This window comes from Physella acuta, unplaced genomic scaffold, assembly GCF_028476545.2.
Source record: "Physella acuta isolate Inbredline_101_S28 unplaced genomic scaffold, ASM2847654v3 ptg000017l, whole genome shotgun sequence".
NCBI lineage: Eukaryota > Metazoa > Mollusca > Gastropoda > Physidae > Physella > Physella acuta.
Genome location: NW_026731537.1, coordinates 3,570,788 through 3,587,488, shown reverse-complemented (window position 1 = coordinate 3,587,488; position 16,701 = coordinate 3,570,788). Strand labels below are relative to the sequence as shown.

Below are 16,701 nucleotides of genomic sequence, written 5' to 3'. Positions count from 1 at the left end.
TTTATTTAAATTTCGTGCCTAATTGCTCATCAGTTTCTGAATCTTTTGATATAGACTACCCATCTTTAACTGTGTTATATGGAGACATATGATATAGTTGTAGCCCACCCGCCGATTACAAGTTATAGACGCATGAAATATGGTCTAGTTGTAATAATTATTTTCAACTTTCGCTGTTATTTTTGTTTTAATTTCTTTTCTGATTTCATCCTTTTATTGAAATATGTGGGGCCTATTTGATTACATGGACCATGCTTCACTTTAAATTATCAGATTAAATACCAACATGCAGACTGTAGAGCCTACATTATGTAACTACCCAAATGAACAATATATTGCGACCATTGTGCTGTAATTTGTATTACCTTTGAATTTATACCACGGGAAAATTACGTGCTAACTAAAGAGAAAACATTGCTACATCTTATTAAAAGAGTATATATAAACTACGTTACTATTAAGCCCCCCCCCTCCAGCCTGAGGCGTAGCGATGGGGGGGGGGGGGGGGGCAGGGGTGTACATATGTCCCCGGGCGCCGACCGTAGGGGGCGCCAAAATGGGTTGTAAAAACAAATTAAAATGTCATTTTAGCTACATTTTTGCAATTTGAGGGGGGGGGGGGTGCAAATCGAAAGTTTGAGGGGGGTACAAATCGAAAGTATGAGGGGGGGGGGGGTGAAAATTGAAAATTTGCTCCCGAGGGGGCGCTAAATTGAAAGTTTGTCCCCGGGCGCCGGGAAGGGTCGCTACGCCTCTGCCCCCCCCCACCCCCGGAGAAAAGTCTGGAAGAAACACTTACTCCGTTGGGTAGATCTACAAACAAAACCAAAGGATTTTCCTTCACATTTGTATTTAAAAGCAGTGTTTCTTCCAGACTTTTTTTCTCCGGGGGGGGGGGGGGCACTGTCAAAATTATATATTTTCTATATAAATTCCATTTCGTTAGGGGGGGGGGGGGAGACACTATCAAAAGTATATATTTTCTATATAAATTCAATTTCGTTCGGGAAGGGGGAGGGGGCGGCAGTGCCCCCCCCCCCTCCCCCCGATGAGATGCCTGGAAGAAACTCTGTTTATAAGTGTGTCACTAAGCAGCAATCGAATATTTATTTTTTGGTCGATACCTAAATTATTAAACCCACATTATACCAAAATATTTCCAAATAATATAAAATACTTATTACAATTTATACAGATTTAGATTTAAAATTAGGATGTAGATCTATGTTGGTTGGTATTTTATTTTTCTCATTATTTGAGAGTCAATTAATTTAGCCTAGAGACTTCGTGATTTAATGAAACATCAATAAATTTTTAAAAAGTAAAAAAAAAATCATTCCGCTTTAAAACAAGTTTGAATAGAATAATTTTCATTTTAGAATAGTTCTAAATCTAGATCAAAGACTTAACCGCGCACATTAATTTTTCGCAAGCACTACTAAAAATCAGAACGTGAAATCGAAAGTACCAAGATATAATTTGTTAAAGCTCTTGGGGGTCACATGACCTACATTCTGACGTCACAGTCTCATCACGCTCAAGTCGCGGAAGAAACTAGTTTCATTTATTATGTGGATTTTATGAGCAGCACATCGTAAAACATTTGGATTGTGTTCTTAACTTGGATAATATAAAGATATATCATTATTAGTACATTTTAAATATTATTATTAATGTAACGACCATGATGCAAAATATATATTTTGTGCTGTGGTGCGTAGTAATTTTTTAAGACTTGTAAATACCCACCATGGTCTTACATGGAGGATGTGTGCAAAGCAAATATAGCTATGATTTATCCTTTCATTTTTAAGTTTGTGTATAATCATTTGAACTGATTTTGTTAATGGAATGGATTTTACTGATTGTTATTCAGCATTTGTACTAGTTAGTACAATTTGACAGAACGTTTAGTGTTGCCTGAGTATCATCTAACAAACTATCAACATGTAGCCTAAAACCAGATTTATACAAGAAGATACTCACGTAGTCGTAACTGCAATCAATCGGATTTGTTGATCTTATTGTTTTCAAAATGGAGCTGCACATGTAGTGTCTCATCATTTATCACCATTAGTTGATATTAGTTAAATATAAGATGCCAATGGAAAACAGGTAAGTTTTTATCAATCTTTTAATTTAAGAGTAAAGCTAGAAAGTCTAGTCTACACTGGAAGTTTAGTTTCTTGTATCCCGATCGATGGCAGCTGTCATCCAGTTGACTAAGTTTCAGAATTTTGTTTCAATTTCAAACTTATTTTACATTAGTTAGATCTTGTCTAGATCTAAAATCTCTGTGACTCTATTCTTAATTATAGAATTTAATCGAATGGTTCATTCAAGTTCATTGTTAAAAGTTATGATAATGAATAAAAACACCTCTACCTCTACTCCTCTACTTCTAGAATCTAGATCTAGACTAGATTATTTCTAGATCTACTAACACCTTGACATTCTCAGGCATACTCAGATACTGATGTTGATGATTGAATGATTATCATTGTTACTTTGTTAGAACTAGATCTAGATTCTCGGTTCTAGATCTAGTTCTAGTCTAGTTACCTAGTAGTATCTAGCGGCTCTAACTTATTTAATTTGCTCTTATAATTTTCAATCCTCATTAGAATCTAGTTATTAATTTTAAAAGTGAACTAAACATTCTTTCAAATAGTTCTATTCTCGATCTTGATTAGATCTAGACTTCTTGACACAGCCAGAGCTAGGTCTAATCTAGACTCTATATAAAATAGTGTAGATCTAAATTTATTCTCTGAAGTTTATTGCTAGGCATAGAACGAAAACATTTTCCTAGATCTAGTCTAGAATAAAATTTTATATTTGAATTAACTGAATAATAGTACTTGTCGATTAGTCTATTAGGCTAATAGCTTTCAACTGTTGACCTGAAATTCTCGAGTTCGGATCCCGAGATTTAAGAAGTCCCGGAGTCCACCCACCTTTGATGGGTACCTGATTCACATTGGGGAAACACAGTTGGCTGGGCATAGTGCTGACCACACTATACCACTTAATGCGGAGGTTATTGAAAGAGATGAGCTCTACTACATGTGTCTGGGGTCTGAATGGGAAAAGATGATGTCTTTTAATGCCAACAGCACTACACCAATTAGAATCTAGTGATTAAAAAAAAAGTCTATTCTCATATGTTCGTGGCCTAACGGAAGAGAGCTAGACTGCTAACCCAAGAGTCTCGATTTCAAATCTGGGTTCAAACTCTACTTCATCTGCCCCATGTGTTTTGGGCGCTAATGGGATTAAGAAGAAGAAGATTCTCAGATGTTAGAATTACTTTAGGGCTAATTTATTACTCTATAAGAACACATGTCAGATACAATGACATATAGCATATTTTGCTATACATACGTTATACTATGGGGTATGTGTTATATGAGTGTAAGATAATGTCACAAAAATCTTCTTAAAAAGTGTGTTGTATTACTGGTAGTTCACTAAATACAAATATAATATGTTATGTCAATGCTAACCCTACCATAGACAAGCCTTACACCCTAATTTCTGATCACAACAAGAAACTTGAGATTACAATGCTACTAACAACACAAGTATTTTCTGAAGAGTATGTTGTCAGACATCATTAATTTAAACTTATACTCAATACTTTGATACTGTGAAAAGTGGGACCTTCCTTCTTTAGATGTAGCATTAGCAATCCATTGGGCAGATGAAGTAGAGTTCATGTTTCTTGACCTCGGCATATCAAGGGATGGTGTGCTTTGCACTATGCCCAGCTGCCTTCACTTTCCCCACTATGTCAGATACCCATCAAAGCTGGATGAACTCAGGGAACGCTACAGTTACAAGTCCAAATTCGACCATGCCATATCCATTCTCTTTTTTAATAGTTGATGGATACAAATATAAGTAACTTTATTAAGCTGTAATTGCGCTAAACCTGAAGCTGAAATTTTGCCTTAACTCAAATCTTTATTGCTTTGAGATGTGTAAAAACATGTGCTTTGGGTTATGTATTGTTATGGCTAAAAGTTTTTGTTCTTTACTTATTTGCAAACACTAGAATATTTGTAAAAAAATCATTAATGATGGTGTTACATTTTATCCTATATGTTTAGATTCCTATTTCATCAAAGTCAATAGGTAGATCAGTTGATTTGATAAGCTTTGATACTAATTTAATTCTCATAAATATAAAAAGGGTGAAACAGCTGTGCTAGACTCCTTTTTTTTTTTTACCAGCAATCTGTTTATAATTATAGCTTGAGGTGTTCAAACTAAAATCATTCCTCAATTAGTTTTTCTTGGTGTTCAAAATTTTGCTACTTCAAAAAACAAAAATTATTGTCTTAAGTATCTCCACAGGTTAGATTATAGGGTTAAGATTGAAAAATATATTTTCAAGTGTAGTATTTAAATATTTATTAAAATGTATTGTTTGAAAAAATTTGCCATTTCAAAATTAAAGTACAAATTGCTAATACTTGAACTGCACATGTATTTGTGGCTGTAGGAAGCCTTTAGCATGTGTAATTAAACTGCATGTCTCAATTGTTTAAGCCTGTATTAGACTTTATGTTGTTCTTTAGAATTAAAGTTCATGCTGTTCGTGGTTTAGATTAATACAACATGTTAGAGAGTATCAGATTTAAATTAAAAACTATTCACAGCTGGCGTCCCAGCAGAGGGGCTTCATGTGAAAATATTTCAACTTGACATATAGAAGCATTGGTTGGCCTGCTTGTTTCATCTAACTAAAATGTTTTATGTTAAAGTATCTGTGTACATGGAATATTACACCCAAAGCTTTCTTCTTAAAGGGTATTCAGCATCAAAGGTTGTTGCACATTTGTAAATATTAGTGCTTAGACCTGACACAATTTGTGCATGACAAAAAATTAAAACACTTTTCATAAAAACAAATGTTTGTAGATAAGATACTTTTGGTACAATTTTACAAGTATAGGACAAGCTTTCTTTTAAAACTGTGATTAACACAGATTGTGTTACAACTTACATGCACTAATCACCAAAATGTTTTTTTAAATGTACGTTTTGTTGGTTCATCAGCTCAAAATGGAGACTAAAGTTGTTTTCTATCTAGAGCTTATTAATCCTAGGTGCATTTGTTTCTTTTTGGCTGCTGTTAGTATCAAAGTTTTAGTCATGTTTATGTGGGACTCTTTTTTGTTTGATTTTGGAAATACTTAGTCTAGTAATCTAATTTGTAAATATTTGTAATTCTATCCTAATGAGAGTTGAGCAAAATTCTGAATTTTTGTTTTTCCCAAGTTGTTTGATTTTTTATTGGTATTATAACCACTTAATTTTAAATTTTGTAAATTATTAAAATATTTTTACATTTCAGACCCGATGAACGCAGGCGAGAAGAGGCTAGGCTAGCTCGTGCCAACCTGTTAAGACCCTTAGTTGAACCTGAACCTCCTCAAGTGTCACATGGGGAGAATTCATTTAGCAGAGTTGATGTAAGTTCATAGTTTCAATAGTTTGCTGAGCCAGTCTCTTAAATAGTTTTTATAAGATAGGTATGAGGGGTGGTGTGGTCGAATGGTAGTGATTACAACTGCTAACCCAAAAGTGTCGAGCTCGGATCACAGGCGCATGTCTGTAGGATGTCCATGAGTCCACCCAGCTCACATTAGGTAAACTAAGGTGGCTGGGCATAGTGTTGACCACACTATCCCCTTCTATGCTGATGTCATTGAACTTTTCATCTGTCCCATGTGTCTTGGGCATGAATGATACAAGATGAAGATGTGATAGTTTTGCAGTAGGAGTAGCTTACTTAAATAGTGTTTACTGAGCTTCAATTGTCAGTGGTGACATTCCTCTTTCTGTCTGTTCATTTATGTTCCATCCATCAATTTGCTTCTCTCCCCCCCCCCCCCCCCCCCTTCCCCTTTCCTGTTTTTTCTAGCTTATATCCCAGTAACTTTTACATGTGCTACCTGTCATCCTAGCCCAACAATAAATAAATATCCCAAAAACCCTGTCCATCTAATACAGCTTGTAAGCCAGTTGCATTTATCTTTACTTCCTCTCATTTTAGTCCATTAATACAACTTAGCAACTAACCCCTGCCAACTACATTTTCTCTGCTGTTACATAGAACTGAATAAGATTTACAAAACCCATCTTTATATACTGTACCATGCACATCAACATCCTCTATTGGTTTGCAAGTATTACTCTTCTCCAAAGTGTTCTTCTGTAAACTATTTAATTGTATATGTACGTTTAGGGCTGGTCAAAGTGAAGAAAGGCATTTTATTTATCATTTTAAATAATGCACATGTCCATCAGTACAGTTTTAATTCCAAAAACATATTTAATGTAGATCAGGTTATCAAACAGTACAGGTATCTGTCACTAGTGTGCTCTTTATTTATCCTAGACCTAGGTTGTATGTAGCTTGTGTAATGTGAATTTTTTTCTTTCCTGGAATTCCCACAAAGCTATTCTATTTATAGTTATGTATGTCATCGTTTCCCACTGTCAGTCGAACTCACTGAGGCGTATGCCCTTTAAAGCAGAACATTAAAATTGTATTACAGATAAAAATGAAGTTACACCGATGGTCGCTGGTGATTGATTAGACCTCGTACAATGGCGTACTATTTTGCCATATAATACGACATTTAAACCCAACATTGTCAATATATGACATTTCAGTTGACCCCTGTCCGTGCGTTGCTGACCCTTACACATGCTATTTCGGTGATTAGCAGTTCATTCATGTGTTAGACCGTGTCAGGCTCCCATGAAAGCGTCAATCAGAACGAGGCTAATGCACCCAAGTTTTTAACGCCTGGTTTAGCTACTCGTGCGGTGCGTTGTATTCGTAGTTAGCACACTGTTTCCATCTGGGATAGAGTTATCGCAGATTGCTTAAGTAAGCACAATCTATACACCTTCATTCATTTGCATAACGTACTTTACATATTGGTTTTTGTTCAGTTGTTTTTTTAATTGATCAGCGTTAAAAACGTAATTTAAAAAGTTCACTAATTGGCTTAACATAACTTTCATTATTCACTGTAACGTACGTTCTTATTAGGCGGCTTCTGATGATGTTAATTTCTATTGCAATAGATGAGAAAAAACAAGAGACCAACATTAGAAAGTCTTACAGTACGGTTTAAAAATGTAAACAGTATGATTGTGTATAGTAAACACGTCTCCTCTTCAAGGTTTTTGTCGGTGCATGATTCTGAAAGTTGTGTTTAAATATATCAGTTGTGTGGTGCCGACATGTGGCTACAGTCTGTCATTGTTTAGTCTGACCTTCAATACAGATTTTTCTTAAAATGTGATAGGAATCGGAATATTATTTTAAAATCTCAACTGTTTTGTGTGTAAAGTTGCATGGATGTCGCGTGTTTAGTAATGTGTCATTACAGTACACACATAAAATTCCCGAGGTAGGAAATTCGTGCACGTGTAGGTTAATTTGTATGCAGCTTCTGTTTTCGTTGTACTGAAGTTATTGTTTTCTGATAGGTTAGGAATTTTTTTTTTTATTTAAGAAGAGGAATGTTTTTGTTAGAACGTGACACTGGCCTTTCGGTGTTGAGGCAATAAATAGCCATCGTGGCGTGTGCAGGTTAACCACTGGTTGATAGCCTCACCTGAACTCAGGTAGCATCCGTACAGGTAGCTGGGTCGTCCCCCCTCTCGGTGATTCATGTTTCGCTCCTTTCAACAATTGGATAGTACAGCCTTGATGGTACTCTTGTATCTGAGTTCATTTTCTGCTAGCAAACATGGCCCAGCACACGATACTGATCTTTGATAGTCTGTTTTGTTCAATATCTTTTACGTCATTTTTCCCCTATAAACACGGAATAATTTGATGCTGCTTAAGTTTGTGGTATACACCTTTTGCTAAAAGCAGACGTGCACTTGATCCTTGCCGACATTCATATCTTAATTTTTTTTTCTTACCGACTTTTCAAACAGGCTATTTCCTGCTCCTACGATGTGTGTGTCGTATTTCAATTTCCTATTACCCTATTTCCACATTCATATCCACAACTTCCCACTTGTGCAACCATCCTTCTCTTGCCACACAACCTCACGTGTTTGCAAATTGTATTCTTATTTCTTAATTAACATTCTCTTATTTTTCAATTAAAACCATTATCATGGTTTTACGCGCGAAGTTTTTTTTTTTCATTGACAAAACTCGTTTACAAAAATAAAATGTGATTGTCTAAGCTGTATATTTTTAAAGCCTGTGTTATTTTTATTTATTGGGTTCAAATCATCCATCAGTATTTAGGATGGTTGGAAATGAATTGCAACAGCAGTTAGTTAACGCACAGTTTATTGTCCCCCATTAAAACCCCAGCGCCTCTCATAGTGTGAGCAGCTTTCGAGTGTGTACCAACAAACCGTTGTTGCGTGTTTTTTTTTTTTGCGTTGTACACATTACGGCGTCTTTTATTCTTCTCCACTCCCCGTTTCTCCAGCAGCACGCGCCACGGAGGATCAGCAAAACGTCGTCGACATGCGTGCTATCGCCGTGTAAGCTAACATTTATCTCCCATGTTTAAAGGTAGAGCTAAACGCTGAGCCGTGTATCATCCACTCACCTCCTGAAAAAAAAAAACTCGGTCTCTGGCTTAGCGCTCACGAATTGGGGCTTGTCAGGTGGTGTCTATTAGGAGGCAGTAAACTGTAAATAAATGACGTCTACTTCCTAACCTTGCGGGTGCTAGAACTCTCAACAATTCATTTTTACTTTATCATTCACCATTACTGTTACGTGTGGATATTCATGTCTATGGTAAATGAAATGAATCACTCATTTAAAATGCGTGAATGATCGACCACTTGCATCCAAGTGTTGTTTTATAGTGATCAACTGTTTATTTGATCGTCTTTAAAATTATGTACCTTTGTTTACATCTATGCTAAATTACTGGTGCAAAATAAAAGAGAAAGTACCTTTTTCGACTAGCTGATCCATATAGCAGATAAAGTAGAGCGACTTTGTTTCTGTGACATCAGAATGGCTGTGTGGATCCTTTGTGTTGTAAAGTGTCTTCTGTATTTATTCTTACATGGACAGTGGCCTAGACAGTTTGTTTTTCTGTTCACCACAAGCTGTCAAAGCCACCATATCTGAACCATCACATTACCCACTTTGTCCTTGCACTTGGAACAGATGTCATGTTCCCTAGCCTGCCAGACCATTTTATGGCCTTGCTGGTTTCCTTGTAATTAATAAAGTAATCAACTCTTTCTTAATTTGTATAGCCAGCACACCCTGTGTACTTAGGTTGTCAACAATCATTTGTCTTATTTTTATATTCTGTCTGTTAACCAATCCTTTGACCTAGTTTATATTTTTAGCTCCAGGTTAGCTACATTTTTTACTGTATGCTGATAAAAATACAGTTGTTATAGTAGAAACACATTTTGAAACTCCTTTCTGATGTCTAAATTTACTTGTATATTTCCAGATTCCAATAAACGAAGGTGATGCAGTTTCAAAGAGTGTTCATACTATTCTTGGACCATATTTCAATCTCTTGGTAGGCCCTACAAATGGCAACAGGCCGTATAAACAGGCTGTCCCAGTTCCAAAACCTGTAAGCACAGAGAAACATAAAGTTGCTAGCGATGATGTTGATGGTTCTGAAGCTGCAGCTAGTAAACATCAGCCCAGACAACCCACACTGGACACGGGTCAGCATCCACCACCTGCTCAGTCTACCAGCTCCTCATCAGCTAACAAATCCACACATAATTCATCTGGATTAGTTCCTGTGGAACCTAAACGCCAGTCCTCATCCAGCTTGCCTCAGAGCCAGCCTGTGCTCTCTAGTGCTGCTTCAAAGCAACCCAAAGCAGTGTTGACTACAAACCCAGCACAACAAATGGTCACACCATTATTGTCTAGTCCTGTAGGCCCTGATCTCTCCCCTAAAGACATTCCTGTAGCTCATAAACCAAAGGATGGTGGTAGCAAGGATCACCCTGTGAAGGAACCCACCCCACCACCCTCAGCTAAACACAAGCCCCCAGTGAAAGATGTCATGCCACCTTCATCCTCCCAGCCCGCGTCTCAGTTGGTCAAACACAAGCCACCCTCTACCAGAGACCAACACACAAGCCGCCATGTTGAAAGTAGTTCCCAACCCTCTGCTGCCAAAGATAAGCAATCACCATCTCAGCCTATTCCTGCTGCTTCTTCTTTTGCCCAGAAACATTCCATGTCCCCGTTAGTGTCACCTTCTGTAAACAAAACTGTGTCACCATCTTCAGTAAACAAGACAGTGATCCAGGCATCACCAAGTTCTCAGATCAAGGCCGTGGCCCAGGTGTCACCACCTTTAATCACCAAGACAGTGTCACCATCTTCTGTTAGTAAGACTAACATAACGTCCTTGTCACCAAGACCAACAACGCCACCAAAACCTAGCTCTGGTTTACCTAATGGAGTAATTACACCACCGCATTCCAAACCTTTGGTAGCTGCCTCAGCAACTTCCCAGCCCAAGGCCACACCATCTAGTGAGAAGTCTTTAAAACTGCACATGCCTGATGAGGTAACTTTTCAAAGTTTGTCGTCATTGTACTAACATTAAGGCATGCTATTAAAGCTGTAAGTGGACACCCCCCCCCCCTCTAAAAAATGACAAAAAGTAGTTTCTTCTACTCCATTACCTAGACTACTCTAGTAAAAGATCTGATTCTGATTCAATAAAATCCATTCTATTTACATTTAAAATTAACTCTTTCTAGTTAAGTGTAAAGGAGCTATTTATGGTAGGATTATTTAAGGTCTTTTATCACCAACTTCTATACGTCTGATTTAACTGCCCACCCTACTGTTTAATTTAAGCTCTGGTTATTAAAAGCAGCCCGAAGTTAGTGTTATTTTTTTATCTGCCATTAATTTAAGTCTCTTACATTGTTACACACTTGACCCATTTTTTAGTATCCAAACATATTTATATTTTGTTATTTAAAGCTGTTTTTTCTTTTTGTTTGTTTTTAATAGTGAGATTTTATTGATTTCTGTCCATCTGTATAAGATTATTTACATATTGATATCTTCTAACAATCATATTACCTTTTACAGAGTAAAATATCAAAAAGTGACCTTAATCATATCTTCAAGGTAGGTTTTATTTTTAGTTTGAGATAAAACTAAATTAAACATAGCTGTGCATGAACATAAGCTTCTTATCTTTGTTAGGAAACAATAAAAACATCGATGCATCCAATTAGATATGAGATTAATTCTTTTTTTTAACAGTCATTAATTCTTATAGATAAATGTACAAATAAACTGATATAAGGATAGTGTTATGAAAAAAAATGTCAATTCTCTTGGGTAGGAAATGACTGAGCTTCAGCCACCCCACACTGCTATAGAAACACCCCAGAAACTGAGTGATGGCTTCCCTTTCCCCAAACTCTTTAGTATGGCAGGGAAGCTGGAGGACATTCAAGAAGTAAGTTTCTCTCCTATTCTTGTACTCAACAAGTACTCAACAAAATTGTCTCTCTTTTTCTTATTACTTTAATGGGTTATGGGTGTACGTCTGCTTTGCAGGTGTCACAGTACATAAGTATTTGATTGTGCTTTTTAAAATATAACTGTTTCATTAAAATTGAAGTAATAATGATTCTAAACACTTATATCTTGTCTGGGAGTTCTAGTTCAGACACAATTCGGTAGGTCTATGATGTGGTTACAGTTACAGAAAGTTTGGTTACAACCTAAGTCCTGAGATATAATTTTATATAATTTTGCTAATCAAACATACACGTAACTTAAGATGATTATATCTGCATATACATATAGCCTAAAATAATGCTATCCACATTACACATGGCCTTAGATCATGCTAGCCACCCATACACATAACTTTAAGATCAATATTTCTTCACATACACATGGCCTAAAGTAATTTTATCCACACTACACATGGTTAAGAATAATTCTATCCACACTACATATGACCTAAGATCATGCTAGCAACACTACACACGTAACCTTAGGGGAGGATTACCAATGATACAAACTTGACCTTAGAGAATGCTAGCTACACATTTCACACGACCTATAGCCTTAGAACACGCTAGCAACATGTTACACACTTGACCTTGTAGCACTCAAACAACACGTTACACACTTGAGCTTACAGCACGCCAGCCGTGTTATACAAACAGTTGATCACTGCTTGTGTCAGCATCTCCGGATTTCTCTGTTTAACCTGGAGCGTGTTGTTGTCCTATTGACGTTTTCAGCTGTACAATAGTTAGGAGTGTAGGTCGATACAGTTGCTGGTCCACTGACAGCTGTTTGGGGCCGCAGATCTGCATTCTTGGGCTTTATCTTCTAGTCAAATACATGGCAATACTTTAAAATAGAACTTACTCTCTAACCACTCGGGCACAGGCTTGTCAGATACAGCTATGTTAGGAAATGTTGCTTTAAACAAGTATTGAACGACTACTAGACTCTACTAGCTGATTGAAGACTATATGTGTTAGCATAACTCTCTGACTCTCTCCTCATGGATTCTTATTAGAAAAAAAAAACAACCTATTCCTGGAAAACTGGTCTATCTATACAGTCCTAATTATAAATATAACCGTCTCATCTTAATGAGACGGTCATATTTATAATTTTGATATATGACAATTTTTATTCTGTCTCGTAATAGAAGTTTACTCATAAATTACCTAGATTGTTACAGATTGTGCTAATCTATTTTAGTCGCGTTAAATCTATGTACATTGTTTTTAAAACACCTCAATGCATCGCAAGAATTTTTCTGTTGTGTGTGGTAAACTAAGCATATTGGTTGTTGAGGGAATAAATACCCCCGTTATGTATTAACCGTTCGATACCAGTGTAGCTGTATTCCACAAAAACTATGCATTACTTCCCTTAGGTTATCGTGGTAAAATGATTTTTTGTTAACTGTTGTGCTGGGCCGACCCATTTTTCTCTCTGGCGCTGTAGAGGATGCATAATAGAAAAATAATGGTTTTCTACTTATCGTAGTTGGGATATGTTTGTTTCCTGCAGTTGTTACTGCTCTATCAGATCGTTTTATTGCTAACCTATTTAGGCAGATTAATAGAGGTGTTTTTTTTCTCAGAGTAGCAGTTTGTCCTGTCATTTTTTCAACATAGTACCAGTTAGTCTTGTTACTTTTTCAACATAGTAGCAGTTTGTCCTGTCATTTTTTCAACATAGTAGCTTTTGTCCTGTCATTTTTTCAACAGATTAGTAGTTAGGCTTATTTTTTAACAGAGTAGCAGCTAGTCTTGTTGTTGTGTTCACGAGAGCAGTTGTTTATCTACTGATATCCTTGACGTAACTCAATACATGACTGAGCTGCCCTCACAGAATCTCTTACATCACTGCCAGCATATTAGTTCCATTAACTAATTATTTGTTTATGTCAACATAATTTCTAGTAGTATAACCTGTTAGACGTAACAAACTTATAAAAACAAAAGTTTGAATGTTTCTCGTTTATAGTTAGCCTCACTTTCAATGTCTCGCTGGCGTGCATTTAAGCAACACACCCTTTTGTACTTAGCTTGATTTGCATTAAAAAACTTTTTATTTTAAATTGATCCACTGTATATCATATCATAAAAGTTCTATTTATTTTAAGAGCTAAATATCGTCTCTCTAAAATGAACGTAAACGTTTAAAATCACCCCTCCCCCCCACCCAACCCATATGTGCTGTTGGACGTTGTACTCGAGACGTCTGCCGTACGCTGACATCGGTGTGTCCTTGATCGTATCAGACCGGTAACACAATCATGTGAACACCAATCTTTGCACAATTGGATTGTTACTAGCGTGGTTTAATCACAATACGCTGATGGCTTTCCCTTGTTCATATTGTGTCAGATGATCCTCTTAAAGCCTTTGTAGGCACGAAAGGGCAAACCACGGAATCCGATTAACATCGGCGGGTAGAAGTGTAATCGTGTAGATTTCTTGCATCCGACAGCAGCTGGGGAAATAGCAACAACACACGACTTGTGTGGTTCATAGACTGGGCAGGGGACATTGTAGTTTGACCACAACACCCACACCAACCTTGTTGCTGTCACTGAGTGTGACTGGACAGGGGACACTATAGCTTGACCCCAACACCCACACCAACCTTTTGACCACAACACCCACACCAACCTTGTTGCTGTCACTGAGTGTGACTGGACAGGGGACAATGTAGCTTGACCTTAACACCCACACCAACCTTTTGACCACAACACCCACACCAATCTTGTTGCTGTCACTCTGTGACTGGGCAGGGGACACTGTAGCTTGACCACAACACCCACACCAACCCACACCAACCTTGTTGCTGTCACTCCTGAGTGTGACTGTGCAGGGGACAATAGCTTGACCACAACACCCACACCAACCTTGTTGCTGTCACCCTCGAGTGTGACTGGACAGGGGACATTGTAGTTTGACCACAACACCCACACCAATCTTGTTGCTGTCACTCTGTGACTGGGCAGGGGACACTGTAGCTTGACCACAACACCCACACCAACCCACACCAACCTTGTTGCTGTCACTCCTGAGTGTGACTGGGCAGGGGACACTGTAGCTTGACCACAACACCCACACCAACCTTTTGACCACAACACCCACACCAATCTTGTTGCTGTCACTCTGTGACTGGGCAGGGGACACTGTAGCTTGACCACAACACCCACACCAACCCACACCAACCTTGTTGCTGTCACTCCTGAGTGTGACTGGGCAGGGGACACTGTAGCTTGACCACAACACCCACACCAACCTTTTGACCACAACACCCACACCAGCCTTGTTGCTGTCACTCCCTAGTTTGACTGGGCAGGGGACACTAACTTGACCTTAACACCCACACCAACCTTTTGACCACAACACCCACTCCAACCTTGTTGCTGTCACCCTCGAGTGTGACTGGACAGGGTACATTGTAGTTTGACCACAACACCCACACCAACCTTTTGACCACAACACCCACACCAATCTTGTTGCTGTCACTCTGTGACTGGGCAGGGGACACTGTAGCTTGACCACAACACCCACACCAACCTTTTGACCACAACACCCACACCAACCTTTTTGCTGTCACCCTCGAGTGTGACTGGGCAGGGGACACTGTAGCTTGACCACAACACCCACACCAACCTTTTGACCACAACACCCACACCAGCCTTGTTGCTGTCACTCCCTAGTTTGACTGGGCAGGGGACACTAACTTGACCTTAACACCCACACCAACCTTTTGACCACAACACCCACTCCAACCTTGTTGCTGTCACCCTCGAGTGTGACTGGGCAGGGGACACTGTAGCTTGACCACAACACCCACACCAACCTTTTGACCACAACACCCACACCAACCTTGTTGCTGTCACCCTCGAGTGTGACTGGGCAGGGGTCACTGTAGCTTGACCACAACACCCACACCAGCCTTGTTGCTGTTACTTCCAAAGAAACCCACAAGTCCCTTTTCGGTAACGAGTCCTCTTTGTAATAACATCAACCTAATTTTATCTTTTGTTTCACAAACAGCTTGAGTACATTGTTTGGACTTTTTGATTAAAGTTTGTGTTATCTTATCCTTGTTAAAAGACGAACAGTTAAGGTTAAACACGTCCCCTGACCCAGCAGTTACCCAGCCGCCGGGTAAATACCAGTACTAATTCTCGGCTAGGTTTCTGATACGTGTGTCGTGTCAGTCACACCAGTAATTCATTCTCAAATCAATATTTACGCCTGGCTCGTGTTTTTATTGATGTCAAACCCAAGTTGACCTTTGTTTTAACAACCTATGAGAGATGCTCGTTGTATTCTTTTAACTTCTCTGCTCAGCCCAGGAATATCGTTTTGAACTTTACTTGTATTTGCATACGCCGGGTTATATTCAGTTTTTAAAATATCGGTTTGTGAAATACAACATTGTTGGTATTACGTAATCTGATGTGGTCTGGCACATAGGACTAGATATAGTAGCATGTGTAATCTATCTAGTATTTGCAGTCTTTCCTTAATTTTAATACATAGACATAGATTTAATGCTAAAACTATAACATGAATTTAAAACAAAATGTAAAAGTAGAAGATTCAACCGTGATCTGTTGGTTACACTTTCATGCTTGCCGTTAGTCTTTGTCTATGTCGCTATCCGGTTATTTAACCTGGCGACACCTGTTCGTTACGGTTCAGTGGGCTGGGTGTAATTTTTTCTAATTCACTGGCGCGTGACATGTAAATAGACGCCCTAATGGAAACTTGCAAGTGTGTATGAAACGACTCCCGTCAGAAAACTGTATTTTGTACTCAAATACTCACACCTTGCAATAGATTCTGCCCCCCCCCCCCATCACAAACCTTGTAGGTTGTCCTAAAACCTGTAGGTTGTACCGAACACAAGCGTCCTACACGCCTGCAGTGTGATGTTGCATGCATTAAACACATCCCTTCTGCCACTGTCGCCTTTGTTGTCATGGCAACAGCTGATCACCGAGGTCTAAATTCATCTCCCCCTCTCAATGATTTACGGCTGTCTAAATAAATGTGCTAATTATAACCTCATTTGAATAACTGTTATCTTAGTTTATAGCTTATACTGGATTACACGAATTTATTTCGACTTCAAGTATATACAATCTTATCATAAGAAGTTCGGTT

General features: G+C 38.2%; 1 protein-coding gene across 2 annotated transcripts in view; it reads left to right on the top strand.

Annotated features, from left to right (window-relative positions):
* The first annotated feature begins 1,743 nt into the window (after positions 1–1,743).
* The window catches only part of LOC131938345 (serine-rich adhesin for platelets), a 47,631-nt gene continuing 32,673 nt past the window's right edge, over positions 1,744–16,701 (top strand). For both annotated transcript variants that reach the window (XM_059296362.1, XM_059296353.1), the window contains exons 1-5: positions 1,744–2,115; positions 5,363–5,480; positions 9,483–10,571; positions 11,108–11,146; positions 11,367–11,483. In XM_059296362.1, coding sequence (XP_059152345.1) covers positions 2,099–2,115; positions 5,363–5,480; positions 9,483–10,571; positions 11,108–11,146; positions 11,367–11,483 — 1,380 coding nt within the window. In that variant the 5' untranslated portion in view covers positions 1,744–2,098. The remainder of the gene's footprint in view (positions 2,116–5,362; positions 5,481–9,482; positions 10,572–11,107; positions 11,147–11,366; positions 11,484–16,701) is intronic.